We start from the raw sequence: 21,349 nt of genomic DNA, 5'->3' as shown, positions 1-21,349 counted from the left end.
ATTTAACACTTTGAATTTTTTTAAATTTTTTTTTCAGATTTAAAATTTATGAACAACAATACACTGAGATATTTAACTTAGAATTATGTAGCAGAAGAAAAAGAACCAATCCACAAAAATTGACACAAATAATTGACCCTGGAAAACCTTGAAGGGAAAAATCAATAAAGAGAAATTTTAATATTTTCCTACCCATGGAAGAATTTGAAAAAAATATAGTAGAAAGCATAGCAATTTGCATCTGCAAAAAGAATTGCCTCTACTTCCTTCGCTGAAATTCTCTTTCTTCTTCTTCCTCAACTTCTCTAGAAAATTCTCTTCTTCTCGATGTGTCTATCTCTTCCTCCACACTCCAATTTATAGTCCTCCCGTGACCCAAGATTTCTAAACTAAGATTAGCTTTTCTAAAAATGTAATGTGCTTGTTCACTGAGGATCACACATTCTTCAATTTTACATGAACTAAGTGTGGAAAATTAACTGGATAACTTCCACATGCGTAGACACCACAACTATGCAGAAGTACCCATATGAGCTACAAAAACTCAACCATTTTTACCCTAATGGTCATGAGAAATTTTAAAATTTTGCAAGGCATCAATAGTCATAATAGTAATTTCTTTACTATATTTGTTTTCTTGCAATTCCTTGAAAAACTATATGGATAGGAACCTTTGAACTAGGTATTTAGTTCATCAAGGATGAAGGGAAATCCATTATTGCACATATTCATCTATTAAGGAATGAAAAAACTATCCCTCTTATGCCCTAAAGGAATTGTATGTTTTGGGATGCAATGGTTAGTTCTCAATAGTTGGGAATCCTTAGATTTTCCAAGAGCACATGTAACGAGGGCATCCACATAACATCAAAATGGACAAGTGTTATATTTCTAAACAAATTAAATATAATTTAAATAATAGCTTCTTAGTTTTGTCTTGAAAAATTAGAAATTACATAATCTTCAACATTTCTCAATCTTGGGGCATACACACTATCTCTAGCTCACTTCTCTATTGGATCATATTTATCATGCTCCTAAGTACTTTGCTAGAATAATATCATCTTTCAATGTAGGCCTGCGCATATTCAACATATATCTTAGAAATAAATTCCATTCACAACAATTCTAAGTTGTTAGTTTACATTACTACAAAATCCCCATTTATAGTGTAGTGTCCACAATATGTATCAAGATGTTTGAACTTGCATTTAACAACACATAAAATTACATATAAACTTTGTCCAAATAGGAATCTCTTACCCGTCTAACATTCATCATCACATCCCTTTTTATCTTAGACAATCCGTAAAGATGTAGTAAATTGAGCTAAAACCTAGAGCCTTGTGTATGCTAGAGTATCTATGTAGTTTGGTAATCTAGATGCCATCTCTCCTTCTCCATTGATTACATATAGGTCAATGAACCATTTTAATATCAATTATTTATTCATTTCTTGATTTATACAAATTATTTAAACAAAATACTTCATGTATCAATGTCTCAAGACTAATCATGACATATTTTCAATTCCATAATTTGATTAATACATATTTAAGTTCACAAAATTTATAATATTTTTATAACAAATTTAATTCATGAATGCTAAAGCTAATTAACATTTAAACCTTCAAAGATTTCCATGAATTAAAATGCTTATTGCCTTAATTATTTCAAATCTTTGAGATATACCTCTTACTATTTGCACTTCCAAACTTTACATATTGATTTGAATGAAATCTGACGTGTTAAGATAAACAAGTTTTTGACAAGAATACACGTACATACTTCCCCTAAAGTTTCTTGAACTTCTATTTCAAACTTTAGCGTATCTACCAAAACCAAACTTATAGTTGATGTTTTTTTGTTGGACATTTTACTGAAACTTGCAGTCATTATTAATTAAAATTAATAATTTTTTAAGATTTGATGGATTCCAAGATGTTTTAAATTTTCAAATTTAGATGCGAGTCAATTTAATTCTACCTCAGTTGGTATCTATAAATCCTTAATGATGATAATAAAATTAAATTTCAAATGCAAAGTCCCCCTCACCAAAGTTTTAAGTAATTATTAATGGTTCCTAGACTACTTCAATCTTTTTGGGCTCTTAAGATTCATTATTTGTGAGGCTTTCTTTAATCTAAAGAGCCTCATTAAAATAATGTAAATATATTTTTTTGATTTAAATTTAATTTTATATTTATTAGACTTTTCACTTATTCAAACTTAAATATCTTAGAGTTGTATCATGTGATAGTTGTGAAATTGAAACAAAATTCAATTTATTATTAGATTTGAGAATATTAAAATAAATTGAATAATGAGAACAAACAAAGTTCAAGAAAATAATTAACAATCAATTGATAATCTATGTTGCAAGAAGCTTATTAGTTTTTGAAGATAGAGAAAAGAATATGTAATAAGGGATTCTTGATTTTCTTTAGAAAACTAGGGCATGTTGTAGAAGTAGCGATATGCATGTTTATGATGGTTATAAGAAACTTGATTTCATTTATTATGAATATGATTAGTACATGCATATTAGTCTATAATTAGTTTTTTGTTGATAGGCTTAAATTTAATTTTTTAAAACCATCACAAGTTTAATATGCAATTGTAGCAACATAAAATGTCACTTGAATACACTAAAAACTATTATATATGCAACAAACACAACAAACATATTTTTGTGATACAAAATTAGTGTTAGGTTTGAGATGCTCCTACATCATTTTTGGTGTGTGTTAGGTTTGAGATGCCTACTTCATTTTTGGTGTGTTTTCAATGGTTGAATCAGACAAGGGCTCATGGAATAGAAAGACAATTGTTTGGATAATAAAATTAGATTTTAAATTTGGTGGATAAAAATGTGATGATGAAACAAATAGTCGAAGACGGGAGCAAATTGATAGTCATATTGAATGAAGACTTTGATTAGATATGGGCGTCGAGTTGCAAATAGACTATAATTGAAAATGATCAAAAACAACAAAAATCATATTTATAAATAAGAATATTAAAATGAATGTAAAATAAGAAACAAAAATATTATTCACTTTCATCTTTACAATATTTATTTGTTACATTTTATCATTAAAATTATAAATTCATTCTTAAAAAATACACTTTTTTATCATTTAATCACTTTCAAAATATAATAAATAAATACAAATTATGCTAATCTAATATTATTTATAAATTCATACAAAAATAATAATAATTAAAACATCAAGATAATAACCTACGAGATTGTACAGCTCCTACCATACTGTAGCCAAACTACTGAAAATTGTGATCCCTAAACTACCTTAATGTTTTTGTATTAGGAAATACAAAAACATTAGAGGTGATGAAAGAGCCTTAAGAAGTGTACAAGGTATACTTAAAGATGTGTATATCTCATCTATACATGCCCAAAAATTAAGCATTGAGACAAAATGACTGTTAAATTAAGAATTGTAAGATATAAATTACTTAAGTCTTCACAAGCAAGAAAAACAAATTTTGATTTAATTAGACAAAGATGAAACATTTTGGTGTTCAATATTAAAAACAGTTAGGTGATCACAGGTAACAAGGGCTCTATTTGAGTGTGAGGCATAGATAATTGATAGATTGCCCTGCAACAAAAAAATAAATTAGCAACTAGAAAACAATTTTAAAAAAGGGGTTAACTATGCACTTTTCCTCTTTGCAAAACCATCATATTGCAACATACTTTTTAAAACATTTTTTATCAAATTTGCATAGTATTGAAGAGTTTTCAATATAATAGATAAACATTCATCCACATAGAAAATCATGGTATGTTTATTGTAGAAAGTAAGGGATCAAGCATCATGTTCATAACAGTATGTATAAACCAGTTCATCATACTAGATGTCCCTGTCTCTACGACACTCAGGAGGCATGTTTGGATATCTCACTCTGTCATTACAGTAGTTGTAGATTGTATGCTTGTCTCTCACCCATCTCAGCCTTCTCCACTGCAATCCATCCAAATCATCAAATTCCTTCTGATCCCACCATTTCCTGCCTAGTAATGGACAGTGTATCAGGAGATGATGCTTTACACCCATCAATGTGGAATCCCTTGTATGTTGCAACAAATGGTGCTTTGCTCCAGTCAGTTTTCTCAAGTCCTCCTCTTGTGGCCCAGTCATCTGCATTCCACAGGCTTGAGTAGATCTTCATAGGCTGATTGAATGGATTCCTCGCTCCCCAAAACTTGCTGTTCTTGAAAACTCTGATTGGAACATCATCTACAAACAATCTGGATTCAAAAAGTTGATGTTTTAGAGAAAATAAATATGATCCACATTCAAACAGTCTAACACAAGGTCTATTGATTTGAACTGGTAAAGGTGGTGTTTGATCAGTCAAAGAAAATAAACATACAGAGTCTGCTGCACGTTCCGAAGAACAGAGTAGGAATGGAAATCTTTGGTGGGATCAAACCAGAGGTAAATGCGCTGCTCTCTGTCTCCTTTTCCTCCACTATACACATTGGTTTGAAGAATATATGGCTGCCCAGACCTGTTGCCTAAGAACTCAAAGTCTATCTCATCATGCTCTGAGTTCATAGACTCTGAGTTCTGTGATGACAGCTGCAACTCACAAGAACACAGTTGAAATATTATGCCATACAGAAGAGGAGGAAAAGATTGAAAGAAGCAGGAAAATATAGCTGTAGAATATGCTTACATAAAAAGCAGTGACAGTGCCTGCAGAGTCACCAGGAATCATCTTTATATGCATACTGAAGTTCACAAACAAGTATTTGTCCTTAGATTGGAAACCAGTACCTACCACCCACACACAAAAAATATGAAAAAAATGTATATCAGCTAAACCATAGAAGACATTTCAAATCCTTTCATGTTAAAAGACTAATATTAGTGATGAGCAATACTTTCCTTGGCCCCAAAAAAAGTCTACAATGACCAGCAACAAGCTAGTTAAAAAACTAATGGCAGCATCTAAAGACATTACCTGTTGAGTTGTCCAGAGAAAGTGTGACCTGTTTCCCACCATCAATGTACTTTATATGATAAGCAGCCCACGAGGGAACATAGTTCTCTTGGAATGGCACATCTATAGACCTCCTAGGTGTGCCAGCCATGACAGGATGAGCTACCATTGCTAAGAAAACCAGCAATATTTTGGGCAGCATCTTTAAGTTACAGAACAGCTCCCACTTCCTACAGAGTTAGAAGTATATATAGCCATAATATTATAATGAGTCAAAATCAACCAGTACACAAGTTTTGTTTAACTAAGAATCATGAAGACTTGCATGACCTTCAAAAACACATAAACCAATATAATATCAAAGTTGGGATATTCCCATGTCTGTAATATTTAAAAGCATAAAACATCCTGGTAAAACACCACCATATAAAAATGTTCTCTAGATTCATTTTCTCGCATAATAATATGTTAACTTATAGTCCTCCTTGATCAGAACCATATAATATTGTAGGACAGTTAAAGAACAAAAGTTTACTTGCTTTCAAGGCAAGCTTAGAAGGGTACCTAGATGTAAGTTTTCCTAACTTTATGGGTTTATTCAGTTTCAGTCTTGGTTTCTCTCCCTATCATATTAGGGAAACAACCCCATATCAGATACTGTCTTACTGAAAGGATATCTACACACCAATACCTACAACATTCTGGCCACTCTATAATACAATGGACAGCCATGGCTAAGGCATAAAGAGCTTCTTTAATAGAAAAGGAATAGAAAATAAATGAGTTATCTTGAATCAGATTCTCATTGCACCTAGGAAGAAAGAAGTAACCCAGGAACTAAAGGCTATAAGAACAGGAAAACTAGATTCAGTTTGAGGATAAAGAATGTAAAATACAAATGAAAGCAGCTTAAAACTATCTGATTCTGAACTGACTACCCTACACTCTCTCCGATAGCCATGTTGAACGCTGTGCCATTTTGTTTTTCTCTCAGAATGGCATGGTATATGGAACCTCTTTGTTGCTGAAACAGGGAGCAACACTAAGTGAAACTATTGACAGATGTTAATTTCACAGACAAACACTTGGTATATTCAGAACCCAACAAGTTAATGTAATATAAATGAGATCAAACATGGTGCTATATTACCTGAGATGATGCAACTGAGATGATGAGATACTGAATAATTCATCAGGACTTTCTAGGTCCTTTTATAATGAGAGATGGTCATTAGGGAAAGATTAAAATATTAATATGAAGGATTTGCACTGTGAGTGAGTCAGGATAAGCACATGCAATCTTTGCATTGGCCTGTTCAGTACTGCTAAAATACAGTGAAATAATGACAAATGCATATTTGCTATTGTTTCCCTTTTTAAATGAGTGTCTGTTTGCTATTGTTCATTGTTATCTCTTCAACTTTGAGGAGATAACATCTCATTTTATCTCTACCCACATGTGCCCATGGAATAAATTTAATGGCCTCTTGTTTTATTTGAGAAGGATCACAAATGAGACACCTTGCCATTTACATTTGTGGTCTATTTTTTTGCATGGATGGGGGAATGAATTTGTACCTTTCCTTTTACCTATGTGATCTATTTTTTTCATGGTTGGTGGATGAATTTGTATTTTTTCAAGCTATATAGCGTGAGATTGCAAAACAAAAGAGCATGGTTTTAAGAAAAGTTGGCAAAATCATGAGCACCGAATTTTCCATTGTTGGTAGGTCTAGATCTTAGGTCCCACATATGGATTTCTAACTTTTTCCTCAACAGCCAATCATTCACAACGACATCCTATCTATATACGGTAGTTTTATAGACAACCCACGACCCACCCTTGTATGGTGTGTTACAATTCTTCACATGTACTTGCGTAATTTGAAAGAATTGAATAATGTTGCTATGTTTTTTTCCTTCAACTCCTCTACTAGTAGGGGTTGCATTCTTAGCATGACCTTATTATGAAAAACTTGATACATAAATTAGATAAAACAATTATAGTTATTATTATGGTTTCTTAATAATTTGTTTGCATGCAATGAACTGAAAATCATATGGATAGGAACCTTGGAACTAGGTGTTCAATTCATCTATGGTTAAGGAAAATCAAATTGTTGCACATATTCATCTATTATGTAAGAAGGCATGTAAAATATCCCCGTGTGTTTTGGGATGCAATTATTAACTCTTAATCGTTGGGGATCATTAGATTTTTCAAGATCTTATGTAATAAGGGCACCCACATATCATTCAAATGAATATAGTTCATATTTCCAATTAAATCTTGGACATACAAATAATTGACTATTGTATTTCTCTTGAAAATTTGGAAAGTTTATAAGCTTTAGAATATCTCAATCTTGATAGATACACAACATCTCTAACCTATCTCTCTAATACATCATATAGATCATTCTCCTAGGATCACTACTTTGCCACAAAAACATCATATCTAAAAGTAGGCTAAAACAAATTCAACATATCTTAGAAAGTAGCCCCATTCATGACTATATTATATTTTAGTTTATATTCTTAATATAATCCTCATTTATAATATATCATTCAAAATATATATTTCAAGATTTTTAGCAATTAAAAAAATTAAATTTCATATAATAAATAGGAAGGTATCATCCTTCTAGCATTCATTATCACTTATTGTTTATCTTCTAGCTAATTCTTGAAGATGATGTAAATTGATTTAAAAACTAGAGTCTTATTGGATATGGTAGAGAATCTTTATATTATGATAGTCTAGATGTCATTCTCTTGAACTCCATTGATTAGACATAGGACAATGAACTATTCTAGTTTTAGCTACTTGTTTATCTATTTGTGTATACACGATTTCCAAACAAAAGAACTCATGTACCTATATTTAACAACTAATCATGAGAATACATTTAATTTAGTAACCTGATCAATGAACACTTTAATTGACAAGTTTTTGGAAGATTTTGTAGCAAATTTAGTTCATGAATGCAAAGTTAATTGATAAGAACTTCTAAGATTTTTATGAATTAAAATGTTTCTTTACTTAGGTTTAAGCTAACTCAAAAAGATAAGCTTATCAAAGACATGAGAACTAGAAACAACATAGCAAGAGAAACAATAACAAAACTTTAATTGAGAACTGATGTCATGGAAATGGGGACAAGGCAACAACAAAGTTCAATGTTAATAAGTTAGTTTCAACCATAAAAACAAAACAAAGAACTAAAAACCATTCCAAACATATCAAGAGAGATTTCAAAAAGCATGAAAGAAGTTTAACAAAATAAAAGAAAGGAGAAGAGCCTCCCTAAGATGCTTCCATGATGCCTTTTGATGCTTCTCCCTTGTTTCTCTCCTCTCCAAGTCCCAAATGAGTGTAGCTCTCAGCTTTTAGCACTAGCCATGGATGCCATATGGAGATTCAAGATGGTTGAATATGATAAGCAAATACTATGCAAGAGTAGATAGTGATGCTATGAAAAAGCTCTATGCTAATGCCAGTATAACAACAATACTCTAAAATGCTTCTCTTTTTTGCTTGAGGAGAAGGGTTCTATTTATAGAAGAAATGGGGAAATGAAGGGTTAAGATTGAATGGTTTAATCAAGGGCCAAGTTTGAAAGTTGGGGATCCATGTGCACAATTGGCACCAATAAAATGGTGACAAGTGTCAACATAGGATTGGGTTGAGAGAAGAGGTTGGAGGCATTAAAGGCCTGAGAAGACCTCATGGTTATCTAGAGGCTAAGGGTCAAGTCCAAATTAAGATTACCCACTGGATTAAGAGTTAATCCAAGGATAAACCTTTGTGCAAATGTTTAAGAGATAATCATGGTCAAAGCATTAATGGCCTGATGAGACCTTTGGGTTGGGTAGAGGTTGAGTCAAAACAAATGTTTTAACCATGTGGGAAGGTTTGAATTAACCATTAATGGTTATTGGAGACTTTGGGGATTAAGTGGTTGAAGGTTGAAAGCCTTTAAAGGTTATCAAAGACTTTGAGCCATTTAGTGGTTGAAGACTTGAAGCCTTTAATGGTTCTCAAAGACTTTGAGGGTTTGAGAAGTGACTTCCCTTTTGCTTAGGAATGTGACAAAGTTTAGAGAAGGGGTTAGGTTATTTAGAAGTGATTAGAAAATTCTAGAAGGGGTTTAGGCATGCAAGTGGATTTTGTAGGAAAATGCAAGTGGGAGAAATTTTGGTATTTTCAATTAAAATAAAATCATTTATTTCAATTAAATGGTGTAATTTGCATTTGGATAAATATTCAAATAAATATTAATTTATTTAAATGAGAAAAATGAAGATAAAGCATTAAAATGCTTGAAGACTTTGAGGGAAACCATTAAAGGCTTGAAGACTTTAAGGAAAACCATTAAAGTCTTAAGAAGACTATAGAAGGAAGCCATCAAGTTTGAAGACTTTAAAGCCATCAAGTTTGACTACTTTAAGGGAAACCATTAAAGGTTTCAAGTGGGTGAGGATAAATAGGATTTTAAATAAATAATTTATTTAAAATAGTTGTGCAACTTGCTTTTGTAGGAAAATACAAGTGGGTGGAGGATAAAGGTGATTTAAATAAATTATTTATTTAAAATAATTGTGCAACTTGTATTTGTAGGAAAATGCAAGTGGGTGGAGGATAAAGGTGATTTTAAATAAATGATTTATTTATTTAAATGTGAGAGGTGGGATTTTGGGGGTTTTAAATAAATATTAATTTATTTAAATGTGAGAGAAGATTTAATTAAATAAATATGATTTATTTATTTAATTAATGGTCTGAATTTGGTTAAGTGAATTAAATCAAATAAATTGAATAATTTATTTAATTAATAGGAGAATAGGGTTAAGATGAATTAATTAAATATTAATTTAATTAATTATTAATTGATGGTTAAATAATCAAATAAATACTAAGTATTCATTTAATTAAGTGGACAGATTTATGTGACTACATTTGCCCCTCTTTGAGACGGTGCGGTTTATCGCGTCGTTTCAAAGAAAGAAAAATAGGTGTGAAGAAATGCCCCATAAAATGTAAATTTAATGGGTGGTATGCCCCCTCGAGAGATGGGCCGAATGTTTTTTTTTTTTTTTTTTTTTAAATCGGGCGATCTCTCGAAAAAGAATGAAAAGTGGAGGGGAGGTAGAATAGAAGAAATTAGAACTAATGATGAAAGAATGGGAGAAAATGGAGTGAATATGAAGAAACAACAAGCCAGTGAGTACCCTGAGGTCATGCAAGAGATACATAGCAGATGTAGTGTGGGGTTTGGATTGATGCTATACAATTGATCAAAATTGGTTGGACAATCTGGTGCAATCGGTTTAATTGCCCCGGTCAAGTCAAAGCGTGACAGTTGATGTCAGTTGGTCGCTTGGACATGATAAAGTCTGAGTAAGTGAATCAAAGTGACCTGATGGTGACTTAGACAATTGATGTAATTGCCCGATGAAGTCAAGGTATATGAAGCAAAATACTCATTGAGACGTAGACAATTGATGTAATTGTCCGTTGGATTGTGTTTGATTTGTTGATCAATTGATAGTATGTGCGTGTGATGGATGGTTGTGGGGAATCATAGCAGCCCCGTTGAGACTAGGTCATTATGATAAATGCCTGATGTAGTCTAGGATTACCATGATCGATTACCTGTTGAGACCCGAAGATACTTGATCAGAGTATCTGTTGATAGTCTAGGTGTGTGGGAGTCGATGTATCTGTGCAAAATAGAGTAACTTTCTTGACTTATTGGATGACTTAGGATAGGAAACACAATCCCTCCTAGTTAGAGATGGATGGTGATGAACGTGGCTTGATTAGGCTGATTGGGACACGATGTAGGGTATGTGATGCTGATTATTGAGATGGGGAGGGTGGGGGGGGGGGTGCAATGTTAGATAGAAGAAATGGAGGACCTATTACATTCCTATGGAAGAAGAGGAAAATAGAGTATCCATTGTCATTACTATGTATGAATGATATGCAACTATTTATGAATGTATGGATGGATGGAATGCAACGGAATGCAATATATACAAATGAGATGGAATGATGATCCATGGTGCATTATTTTTCATCATTGAGCTTTAAAATGTTGTAAGAAAATACAAGCAACTTGACATAAAGATTCAAGATGACCAGAGTCTTTCTTACATGGATTTTGATATAGCAAGTTAATACAAGCAACTTGATATAATGGATCAAGTTGACCTGAGTATTGCTTGCGGAACAGATAAGGATTATCTCCTTTCATGCATGACTTGGAACGTCCTCCTTGATCTTAGGCTGATCATATCCTGAGACAAGTGCATACCGTAATAAGAGATAAAACCTTTATCCAGTTTGGATGAGGTAGGAGGAACCAAAGAAAGAGAATTGTTCCTGCAAACAAACAATATATACATAAAGAATAAAGAATATGGATCCTTGGTAATGGTTCATGCTCATATGGTCGAGGTATACGCTGTAGTCAGCAAGCCGTAGTGATCTATGACTGCATTTTGCATAAGATCACGTAGCTTGGTGAACTTCCCACGTAGACACCATTAGTACATGTCCCAGAACTTCATCGGAAATAATGCACAAACGATACAAAACAATGTTGAAAAGATCCCGATACAGATAAACGAACGATTGTACTCACAAATCAACCAAGTATTTGATAGCTTAACATAATTTTCTTGTCAAAGAAAATGTCATCTTGTCTTTGTTTTGGTAAGGAAGGATGCATCCTTGTTTAAAGACAGGTTTGGATTTGTTAATGTCGATTGTGTGGTTTGATTGGTAAATGGTCATTGTGTGAGTATTTTGTCAATGTTTATTTTGTATCTGATCGGATAAATATGTACAAGGTGTTGCCATGTTTTTGTGTGATTTTTGATGGGTTTTCTGATGTTTTTTGGATTTTGTGAAACAATTTTGAATGTTTTTGGTATTTTGAGAGTCATTTTTGAATGTTTTTGGATTTTTGATGATTGTTTGAATGAAGAACTTAATGAATCATAAGACAATGTAGAATCCACTTCCATCAATAGGTTAAAGGCATTGCCCCCAGTTTTAGACATGACTATGAAAAAGCGGGATGCAAGATGTATGGAGTACTATCATAATTGCAGAGGAATAACAAGCCATGGTTGATGGATGGATGGATGTATGTATGAAGTAGATGTGATCGCCACAAGTCTGAAAGATAATGGAGCCATAGCCTTTACGAGTGGCGCCTGTTTGCCAGGTTTTCACCATCGTTCTTACCCAAGGTGCCACCGGAGTGGTTGTTCACCGTTTGGATGCATGATTTTTCTTTACTTTTTTGAATGTTTTTGTATTTTCTTTAGGACATTTTTGTGAATGTTTTTGGTATTTTCTTTAGGACATTTTTCTGAATGTTTTTGGTATTTTCTGATATGCAGGGGAGCCTGATGCCTTGTACACCTTAGGTATAAAACCGTTTGAGGTGCATGCTATTGATTGGATCTGCGAGCGGTTCTCCGTCTGATGTAGCCAACTGATATGCCCCGGACCCGAATACAGCAGTGACAACATATGGGCCCAACCAGTTTGATTCAAACTTGCCTTGATGTTCTCTGTTTGGTTGGTTGCGAGGATTTTCTCGAAGAACAAGATCACCTACCTCAAATGTACGAGATCTAACTCGGTGATTGTAGCTTCTACTCATGCGCTGCTGATAGGCTTTGAGGTGATTGTATGCAGCTTGTCGCTTCTCATCAAGTAACTCTAAGTCCTGAAGACGGGATACTCTGTAGGCTTCATCATCGATGAGATTATGCAAGGAAACTCGTAAGGATGGTATCTCGACCTCAATAGGTAAGATAGCTTCAGCACCATAGACCAATGAATAAGGAGTTGCACCTGTAGGGGTTCGAATGCTAGTTCGATATGCCCATAATGCTGGATTCAATTGAACATGCCAATCACGACCGGCACCATTGACTGTCTTCTTTAGGATTCTCAATATGTTTTTATTGGATGCTTCGGCCTGACCATTGCCTTGTGGGTAATAGGGAGTGGAAAAGCGGTGTTGGATATGAAATTTCTCACAAAGTTCACGGACATCCTGATTTTTGAAAGGAAGACCGTTATCTGTGACAATGGACATGGGCACACCATACCGACAGATGATGTAATTGAGGATGAATGAGGCGATCTGCTTGCCGGTGACTTGGGTAAGTGGAACAGCTTCGATCCACTTGGTGAAATATTCGGTGGCGGTAATAATGAATTTATGGCCATTGGATGAAGATGGATGGATTTTACCCACAAGATCAAGACCCCATTGACAAAAAGGCCATGGTGTTGTGATTGGTTGCAGTTCTTGAGCTGGTGCATGTATTAGGTCGCCATGAACTTGACATTTTTTGCACTTCCTAACAAAGTAGTAGGAATCCTTTTCCATAGATGGCCAATAGTATCCAGCTCGCATGATCTTCTTGGCTAGTGATGGACCACTTGAGTGAGTCCCGCAAATTCCTTCATGTACCTCTTCCAAAGCCTTTGTTATCTCACCTTGTTCTAGACATCGAAGGAGAGTACCATCAAGACTGCGTTGGTATAGGGTTTCGGCAATAATGGTATATCGAGCAGTTTGGCGAATGAAGGTTTTACGTTGGTTATTTGATTGGTTGGGAGGAAGGGTATGATCGCGAAGATAGGTGTAGAACTCACCGTACCATGGGGATTCAGAACCGACAAGGTGACATATCATCTCGGATTCAGGGATATCATAAGCGGGGATCCAAAGCTGTTCTACCAAGAACTCGTAGCGTGTTGAATTCTGTGGAAGATCTAGGAGAGATGCGATGGTAGCCATGGCGTCAACGGCTCGATTCTGATCTCTTGGTATCTGCTCAAAAGTGATAGTAGTAAATGATGTCTTTAGAGTGTCCACCATTTGCTTATATGGCATGAGTTTATCATCCTTGGTCTGATATTCATCTGTTGCTTGTCGAATGACTAGTTGGGAATCGCCATATACTTGCAGTTCTTTTAATTTCCATTGTATGGCTAATCTGAGTCCTGTGATCAAGGCCTCATACTCTGCTATGTTGTTTGTGCATGGAAATGTGAGCCTGTAAGACTTCGGGATGCTATCACCTTGAGGTGTGATAAACAGAATGCCTGCCCCCGAGCCGTGCCTAGTGTATGAACCATCAAAGTATAATTTCCATGACTGTGCTTCTGTAATCATGAATATCTCTTCATCTGGAAAATTGGAAATGAGAGGATGATCACCTATGAGAGGTGCATCGGCCAACTGATCTGCAATAACCTGACCTTTGATAGCTTTACGGTCCACATACTCAATGTCAAATTCACTTAGAATCATCACCCATTTGGCCAAGCGGCCTGTCAATGCTGCTTTGCTGAGTAAATACTTGAGTGGATCAATCTTTGCAATGAGTTGCACCTTGTGTGTTAATAGATAGTGCCTCAGTTTAGTGGCTGCCAAGATTACTGCTAGGCAAGCTCGCTCAATAGGTGTGTAATTGAGTTCATAGCCCACCAGTGTGCGAGAGATGTAGTAAATAGCACACTCTTTTCCTTCTGCATTATGTTGTGCCAGTAGTACACCCAATGCTGTACTTGTCGCTGAGATATAAAGTAACAACGGTCTACTTGGATCTGGTGGCATCAGCAATGGTGGATTCATGAGATAGTCTTTAAGTGCCTGAAATGCTTGCTGGCATCTGTCATCCCACTGAAAGCAGATGTTCTTGTGTAGCAGGTGTGTGAATGGGTGACACTTATCAGCCAATTGTGCAATGAATCTGCGGATAGATTGAAGCCGTCCTTGTAGTGTTCTTAGCTGACTGATATTCTTTGGAGGTGGCATGTCCATTATTGCCTTAACCTTTGCTGGATCGACCTCAATACCTTTGCTTGAGACAATGTATCCTAGAAGCTTCCCGGAGGTCACTCCGAAGACACATTTCTTTGGGTTGAGTCAAACATGGTACTGTTCCAGTCTATCAAAGATTTTATCTAAGATGTGAAGATGTCCTTCTCTAGTAAGTGATTTTGCTAGTAAATCATCCACATAATCTTCCATTATAGTATGCATCATGTCATGGAAGATGGTGGTCATTGCTCTTTGATAGGTCGCTCCTGCATTCTTTAGACCAAAAGGCATTACATTCCAGCAGTATGTGCCCCATGGACATGTGAAGGCTGTCTTATGTTGGTCCTCTGGTGCGATCTTTATTTGATTGTATCCCGAAAAGCCATCCATGAGTGAAAGCATGGCATGTCCTGCTGTCAAATCTACTATGATGTCGATATTTGGTAGAGGGAAGTCATCCTTAGGACATGCCTTATTCAGATCTCTGAAGTCTGTACAAATGCGGATGCCCCCTTTTGGTTTGCCAACTGGTACAATGTTGGAGATCCATTCTGCATAATCAATTGGTCTAATGAAACCAACATCCAGGAGTTTCTTGAGTTCTGTTTTGACTAGTACGGCAATCTGAGGATGCATCTTACGAAGTTTTTGCTTGACAGGTTTGGCTCCTTTTGCTACTGTGAGATGATGCATAACTAAATCCGGATCAAGCCCAGGCATGTCTGCATATGACCATGCAAAGTTGATCTGACGCTGCTGGAAGAACTCTATAAATGTAGGTTGTTCCTCTGGAGTGAGAAGAGATGCCAGATGTATAATATGAGGGTTTTCAGGAGTCCCCACATTGTATTCTTTGGTCTCCTCAATGAGGATCGTTGATCGTTCCTGTTGTGCATTAGCAGGGAGAATGTCAAACCCTTCATCCTCAGGCACCTCAGAGAGGTTTTCACCGTTGGATACGCTCTTTCTTTTTACTTTTATTGGATCAAACAGTGCCACAGTGTGGTTTTCACTGGAAGATCCATGTTTTAATGTTATATTTTTGCAGCTGAAGGGTTTGGCATCCGCCCCGAAGTATGCTGCGCTATTAAGTTCAATGGCGAATCCAGCTTTGTGATCCCCGCTTGGTAGATTATCCCTTAATTCCAAAAAGTCAATGATAGCCTCATCGTTTTGGAAGAGGTCAAGACATGGGGGATTTGGTTGGTTCCATTCGATGAGTTCAGGGTGGATAATGGGCATTACTTCATCGATTAAGTTAAGTGCGGGAGATGTATCAGTGAGGGTTAAGACAGTGTGGTGAAGGTCGTTGATGGTACTCTCCCTGTCAGAATCAGGCGTAGGATGAGACGTAGGGTCTGTGGAAGATGTTTCCAGCTCAGGTACCCAAGTGGTCTTTATCTATGCTTCTCCGTAAACAGGGATGTCTTTGCGGGGTGGAGGTGGTGATGTGTCTTCCTCATCTGAAGTGTTAAGTTGCACTGAATTGAATTCCCACTCATGTGAGTCGGTCTCTGAATCACTCTCCAGCATCCGATTGCTATACCATACTGGGATGTCTTTGGAGTTAAACACGGCAGGTGTGATTGGTTTATGTATCCTTGTAGTGATCGGTGCTGCAGGAATTGTGATGGGGTTTAATGGATTTGTCACTGGAAGTATCGGTAATGGTGACTCAGTGGCTTCTGCTGGAACTACTGGTGCCATAGATGCTGCTGCGGGTTCCAATATAGTTGCTGCTACAAATGGTGTTGCTGATAGGATTACTGGTTCGTTTGATGGGATGAGTGACATTGGTGATGGTGGAGTTGTGAGCCTTGAGGGGGCAGTGGGGATAGTGCTTGATGGTGCTTTGATTATGAAAGGTATCCTCTTTGCAGTAGGTGGGCAAAATGGTTTGCTGGGTTTTCCTTTGAATCTGAGTTTAGGAAGGATCTCTTTTTCAAAGCCAAGGCCTGTATTACCTTTGGGCTTGAATTCTGGTAGTAGAGGTTCGTGTCGTCCTTGTTTGCAGTATCCCAAAGCACTCTGACCATCATATCCCATTCTTTGCATAATGAGGAGGCCTTTGCCATATTGTTCCGTAGGAAGTGTAACTTGCGGTTTGTCAGTGGTGATGGGATCTTTATAGATCCAGTCCGCCAGGTCCTCATCTTGTGTCTCTTCCTCTTGACTCTTTCCAAGAATGAAAGGCGTTAAGGCACATGGAGGCGTGATTAGTGGTTGCTGGAGCAACTGCTGTGGTTTACCATGTGTTCTAGGAGAAGTGGGCATTTGTCCCACACAAAAGAGCTGACTCAAGTTGTATTCTCCAGGACCTTCCTCTGCGATTTTCATCTTAAGCTTTTCTTGCTTGGGTATAGGGGTGTTTGAACTAGCAAGAGAGGCGGGATTTACATATGATGTGGAGGAAATGGCTTCCCTATTATTAGGAACAGTAATTTCTGGTTGATGGCTGATATTATGGCAAAATGCAAAGGGATTTGCATCGCCCAGGATTGTGATCTCTGCACCATTATGTGGGAACTTGATACATTGATGGTAGGTAGATGGAACAGCTTGCATGGCATGTATCCAAGGTCTCCCTAATAATAGATTATATGGCAGAGGAAGGTCCAGAACCTGACAAATGATATGCTTTACCACAGGGCCCACTCGGATTGGTAGTACCACAGCTCCTTTGGATGAACGCTCTACATCATCATAGGCCTTGATGGTGATCTTCTTGCGAGGATCCACTGATTCTATTGCATATCCCAATGCTGTGACCAACTGTAGTGTACAGATGTTTAGGCCTGCTCCATTATCTATCAAGACTCGCTTGATCCTGTGTTGGTTGACAAAGCCTTCAATGTGGAGTGAGGCATTATGAGGTTGTTGGAATGAAGAGTTGTCACTTTCAGAAAAAGTGAGACAAGGTGATGACTTTAGAGTTCCAATCATGGCTTGAAATTGGTCCGTGTTTAGGTTTGCAGGGACTGACGCCTCTTGGAGTGCTTGATCCAAGATTGTTTTATGAGAGGGTGACAGACGCAAAAGCTCCAAGATGGATATAAGCGCAGGGGTTTTGTCTAATTGTTCCACAAGATTGTACTGCTTTGGGATGGAGGTGGTGCCTTGTGGAGCTGCCTTGATGGTAACTTTGCCACGACGCGTAACAACATTGCAATTTGAGGTGGGATTTTTGAAGGTGATAGTTGCAATTTGTTCACTGGCATCATACAGGTGATTGACAGTGTAGTTATACGCAGCTTGCGTATAATCAGTGGTATCAGGACCTCGTCTGGAAGTGGAAGGACCCCTTTGATCTTGTGATGGAAGTGGATTCTTGAACATCTGATGATCATTATTGGTTGTTTTTGGGTCATGCCCTTCAATTTCAATTTCTCCTCGGTCAATAAGATCCTGAATGAGATCTTTCAATCGGTGACAATTACTTGTTTTGTGTCCTCTTCCTTGATGGAATTCACAATGTTTAGTATCTCTCCACCATGCCGGTTTGACCTGAGGCTCATAATTTGATAACTTAGGTAGAGTGATCAAATTCTGAGAAATGAGTTGTCGCATCACTGTTTCAATGGGTTCCCCTAAGGGAGTGTATGTGCGTTTTTGTTTTTGTGGACGAGGTCTTGGTTCATCCTGAGATGTGATGCGACCTTGATTAGGAAGAACATTTGTGTTATTTTGAGGTGGAGGATTTTGTCCTGCAAACCGAACCACAGGTTGTGCATTTTGGACAGTCCGAGCATCCACAACTCCATCGTTAACGATATTCTTATTCTTGTTCCAGAAGTTCGGTTTATCGCTATTGAAGCGCGGGCGAGGACCATCTTTGGGTTCATTAAAGATTTTGATGAGTCCTTTTTTGATGAGTGCCCTTTCACATTTTATACCTTTGGTGATCATATCGTTAAAAGAATCTGTGTCTTTGACATCCAGGTGAAATTCCATTTCTTCGTTTAAGTTGGAAATGAAAATTTCCACTAGTTCTCGTTCAGGTAACTGAAGAGAACGTCTGCTAGACATTTGGCGCCATCGTTGCAGGAATACTGAGAATAATTCACCTGGTTTTTGTTTGGTGTTACATAGATCAGCCATGGTGATGTCGCGTTCAATATTATAAGAGTAATGAGATAGGAACTTCTGGATGAGTTCCTCAAATGTTCTTATGCCACCTGGTAGTCGGGAAAACCATGATGTGGTTGTTCCTCCCAAGCTTTGGGGAAAAAGGCGCATTAGGTATGTGTCCTCATAAGCGACTTCGAGACAAGCGGAATGAAATTCTCGGACATGATCACGGGGATCTCCCTTTCCTCTATATTTTTCGAATTTTGGTGTTTCGAACCCGCGTGGAAAGGGTGGCATATAAAGATTCCTATCAAACGGATAGGGACAGATGTCGTTAAGTGAGAATTGATTGGTCCTAACACCACTATGAAGTTGTTGGGCGAGATTCTCGACTTGTTGCCGCAACATTTCCATTTCATTTGGAGGAGGAGGTGGTGGGTTACCTCGAGGGATGTTATATCTGATGTGATTTCTACCTCTTTCCTCCTCATGGCGACTTTGTCTTTCTGATGCTTGTCTTAATTGGGCAAGATCAAAGTCTGAGGGGAGTTTGGCTCCTTCTTGAGCAAGTCTTAAGAAGTGAGCATCTGCGTTGCTCCTTAGTATTTCATCAAATAATCTGTTAAAATGAGGGTTATGCTGAACCCTTTCGATTGTTGAAGGAGTGGGTGTACCTGGGTTTTCATCATTCCCAGTTCCTCCAAGTGCTTCTTGAAATTCATTGAGGTTGTCCTCTTCTTCCTCAATTTCTATTTCTCGCTGCCTTGATCGTGATCGGGTTTGAGCCATTTTGTTTGCAAGTTTGTTTTGAAGTTGATTGAAGATGATGATGAGTTGGTGATGAAAGATTGATGATTGGTGATTTGTGTTGTATGGGGATCTCTAGCACTTTGAGATAGATGTAACCGAAATTCCTTCTTTGAATTGCTTGCTTGTTTGATAAGTTTGGATGTGATAAGGTGTAGAGAAATCTGAGATGTGTTACAGATTTAGACTACCTAGCAATGAGAGGATTCACTCATGAACTAGTTTTAACCTGCGTAGATGTGTCTCTTAGGATGAGCTTATCCTAGATGTAGAAACAATCTAAAAAGTGATGTGATGTGTTTGATTCAAGCAATATCTAAAAGAGAACTTGGGACAAGAACCTCTTAATGTTTTGAGAGTTTTGGGATGAATTGATGATGGAATAATGATGTATGAATGAGATGATGGATGTTTTGTTTTCAACTTCAATAAAAACTTTGTGTTACAAATGGAACAAACTCTACTTCTTCCGTTTCAGGCGTTGGTGGCATTTCTCGAGCTGTTTTGTAGGTGATACAGATGTTTGGGAAGAAGTTGGGATTAATCTTTCCTCCTTGATTTTTGTGATAACTCAGAGCTCTATATTGCATAAAAGCTCTGCGGTTCAATGATTTTGAGTCAAACTCGTTTGTTTTACCTTGAAGATAGAGACGCATGCGATGTAGAAAGACTCTATGTGAGACAAAGATTTGTCTATTGAGATAGAAGAATTTCCTCCTTTTGATCAAAGCCTTTGAGCTTAATGGTCTTCTTTTCAAGGTAATATTCTGATGACACTTCTTCTTTCGCAAGATGTGAAGAATGGTCATAAATTTTGTCTCTTTGTTGTTTGTACTTTGTTTTTGGTATTTTTGTTTGTTTTTGAGAAATGTTGGATGAATACTGTGTTTTTGGGATTGATTTTCTGATTTTTCTTTGACAAGGAAACAAAGCAAGCACACAAACACAAGAATGTTGCCTCAAAGGCACAAATGAGTATGGGTCTAGATCAACCCAATCCTTGGACTTGTTTTTGACCCTTCCTTTAGATGTATTTTAAGGTGTATTTCCAAAGCCTGAAGTCGGCTCAATTTGCTCTAGGTCTGTAAAACGAACACACTTCAAACACTCTTTATCCCTATGGTCAAATGGCCAGTTGTGATAAATTTAGCCCACATCTTGATATTTCTTCGACTTTGGTACTACATACCTTATGAATCCCGCCGTGGCAGGTAAGGATGTGATATACTAAGTCTTGCACGAGCATAACAAATAGATGATCCCTATGATGGGGGAGTCACCACTTTTATCAAGCCACAAGTGACTTTTCAAAAAGCTATGTTTCTACTCAAGGAAATATGTATGGTGAGTATCTTGGGAGCAAAACCATCTATGCTCTTGCACTAAATTATATCTCAAATATCCTCAATCAATAGAACAGGTGGGCTACTACTTAAAGGTGTTTAGTCATGTTCGATGGCTTTGGACATAAGTTCATTCTGCAGTGACTCACTTAAGAGCCTTGTAACTGGTGGTGGGGCCCATTTGTCCTTTCGGCCAGTTACACTGTAGGAACAGCTATACCCAAGGCTACAGCTTTCGCTCTCACCTGATTTCTATAGCGGCTCGAAGGATTTACCGCTCGAGGTCGTTCCCAA

At 36.9% G+C, this 21,349-nt stretch overlaps 1 protein-coding gene across 1 annotated transcript; it reads right to left on the bottom strand.

The window, feature by feature from the left end:
* Positions 1–3,773: 3,773 nt before the first annotated feature.
* On the bottom strand, positions 3,774–6,340 carry LOC131066713 (xyloglucan endotransglucosylase protein 2). Its single transcript, XM_058001544.2, is given in 6 exon segments — positions 3,774–4,062; positions 4,064–4,276; positions 4,402–4,610; positions 4,708–4,808; positions 4,996–5,204; positions 6,125–6,340. Coding segments are annotated over 5 exon segments (888 nt in total). The 5' UTR covers positions 5,177–5,204; positions 6,125–6,340; the 3' UTR covers positions 3,774–3,878.
* Between the last annotated feature and the right edge of the window lie 15,009 nt (positions 6,341–21,349).

Source organism: Cryptomeria japonica, chromosome 9 (genome assembly GCF_030272615.1).
Source record: "Cryptomeria japonica chromosome 9, Sugi_1.0, whole genome shotgun sequence".
Lineage (NCBI taxonomy): Eukaryota > Viridiplantae > Streptophyta > Pinopsida > Cupressales > Cupressaceae > Cryptomeria > Cryptomeria japonica.
This window is presented reverse-complemented; position numbering and strand designations above follow the sequence as displayed.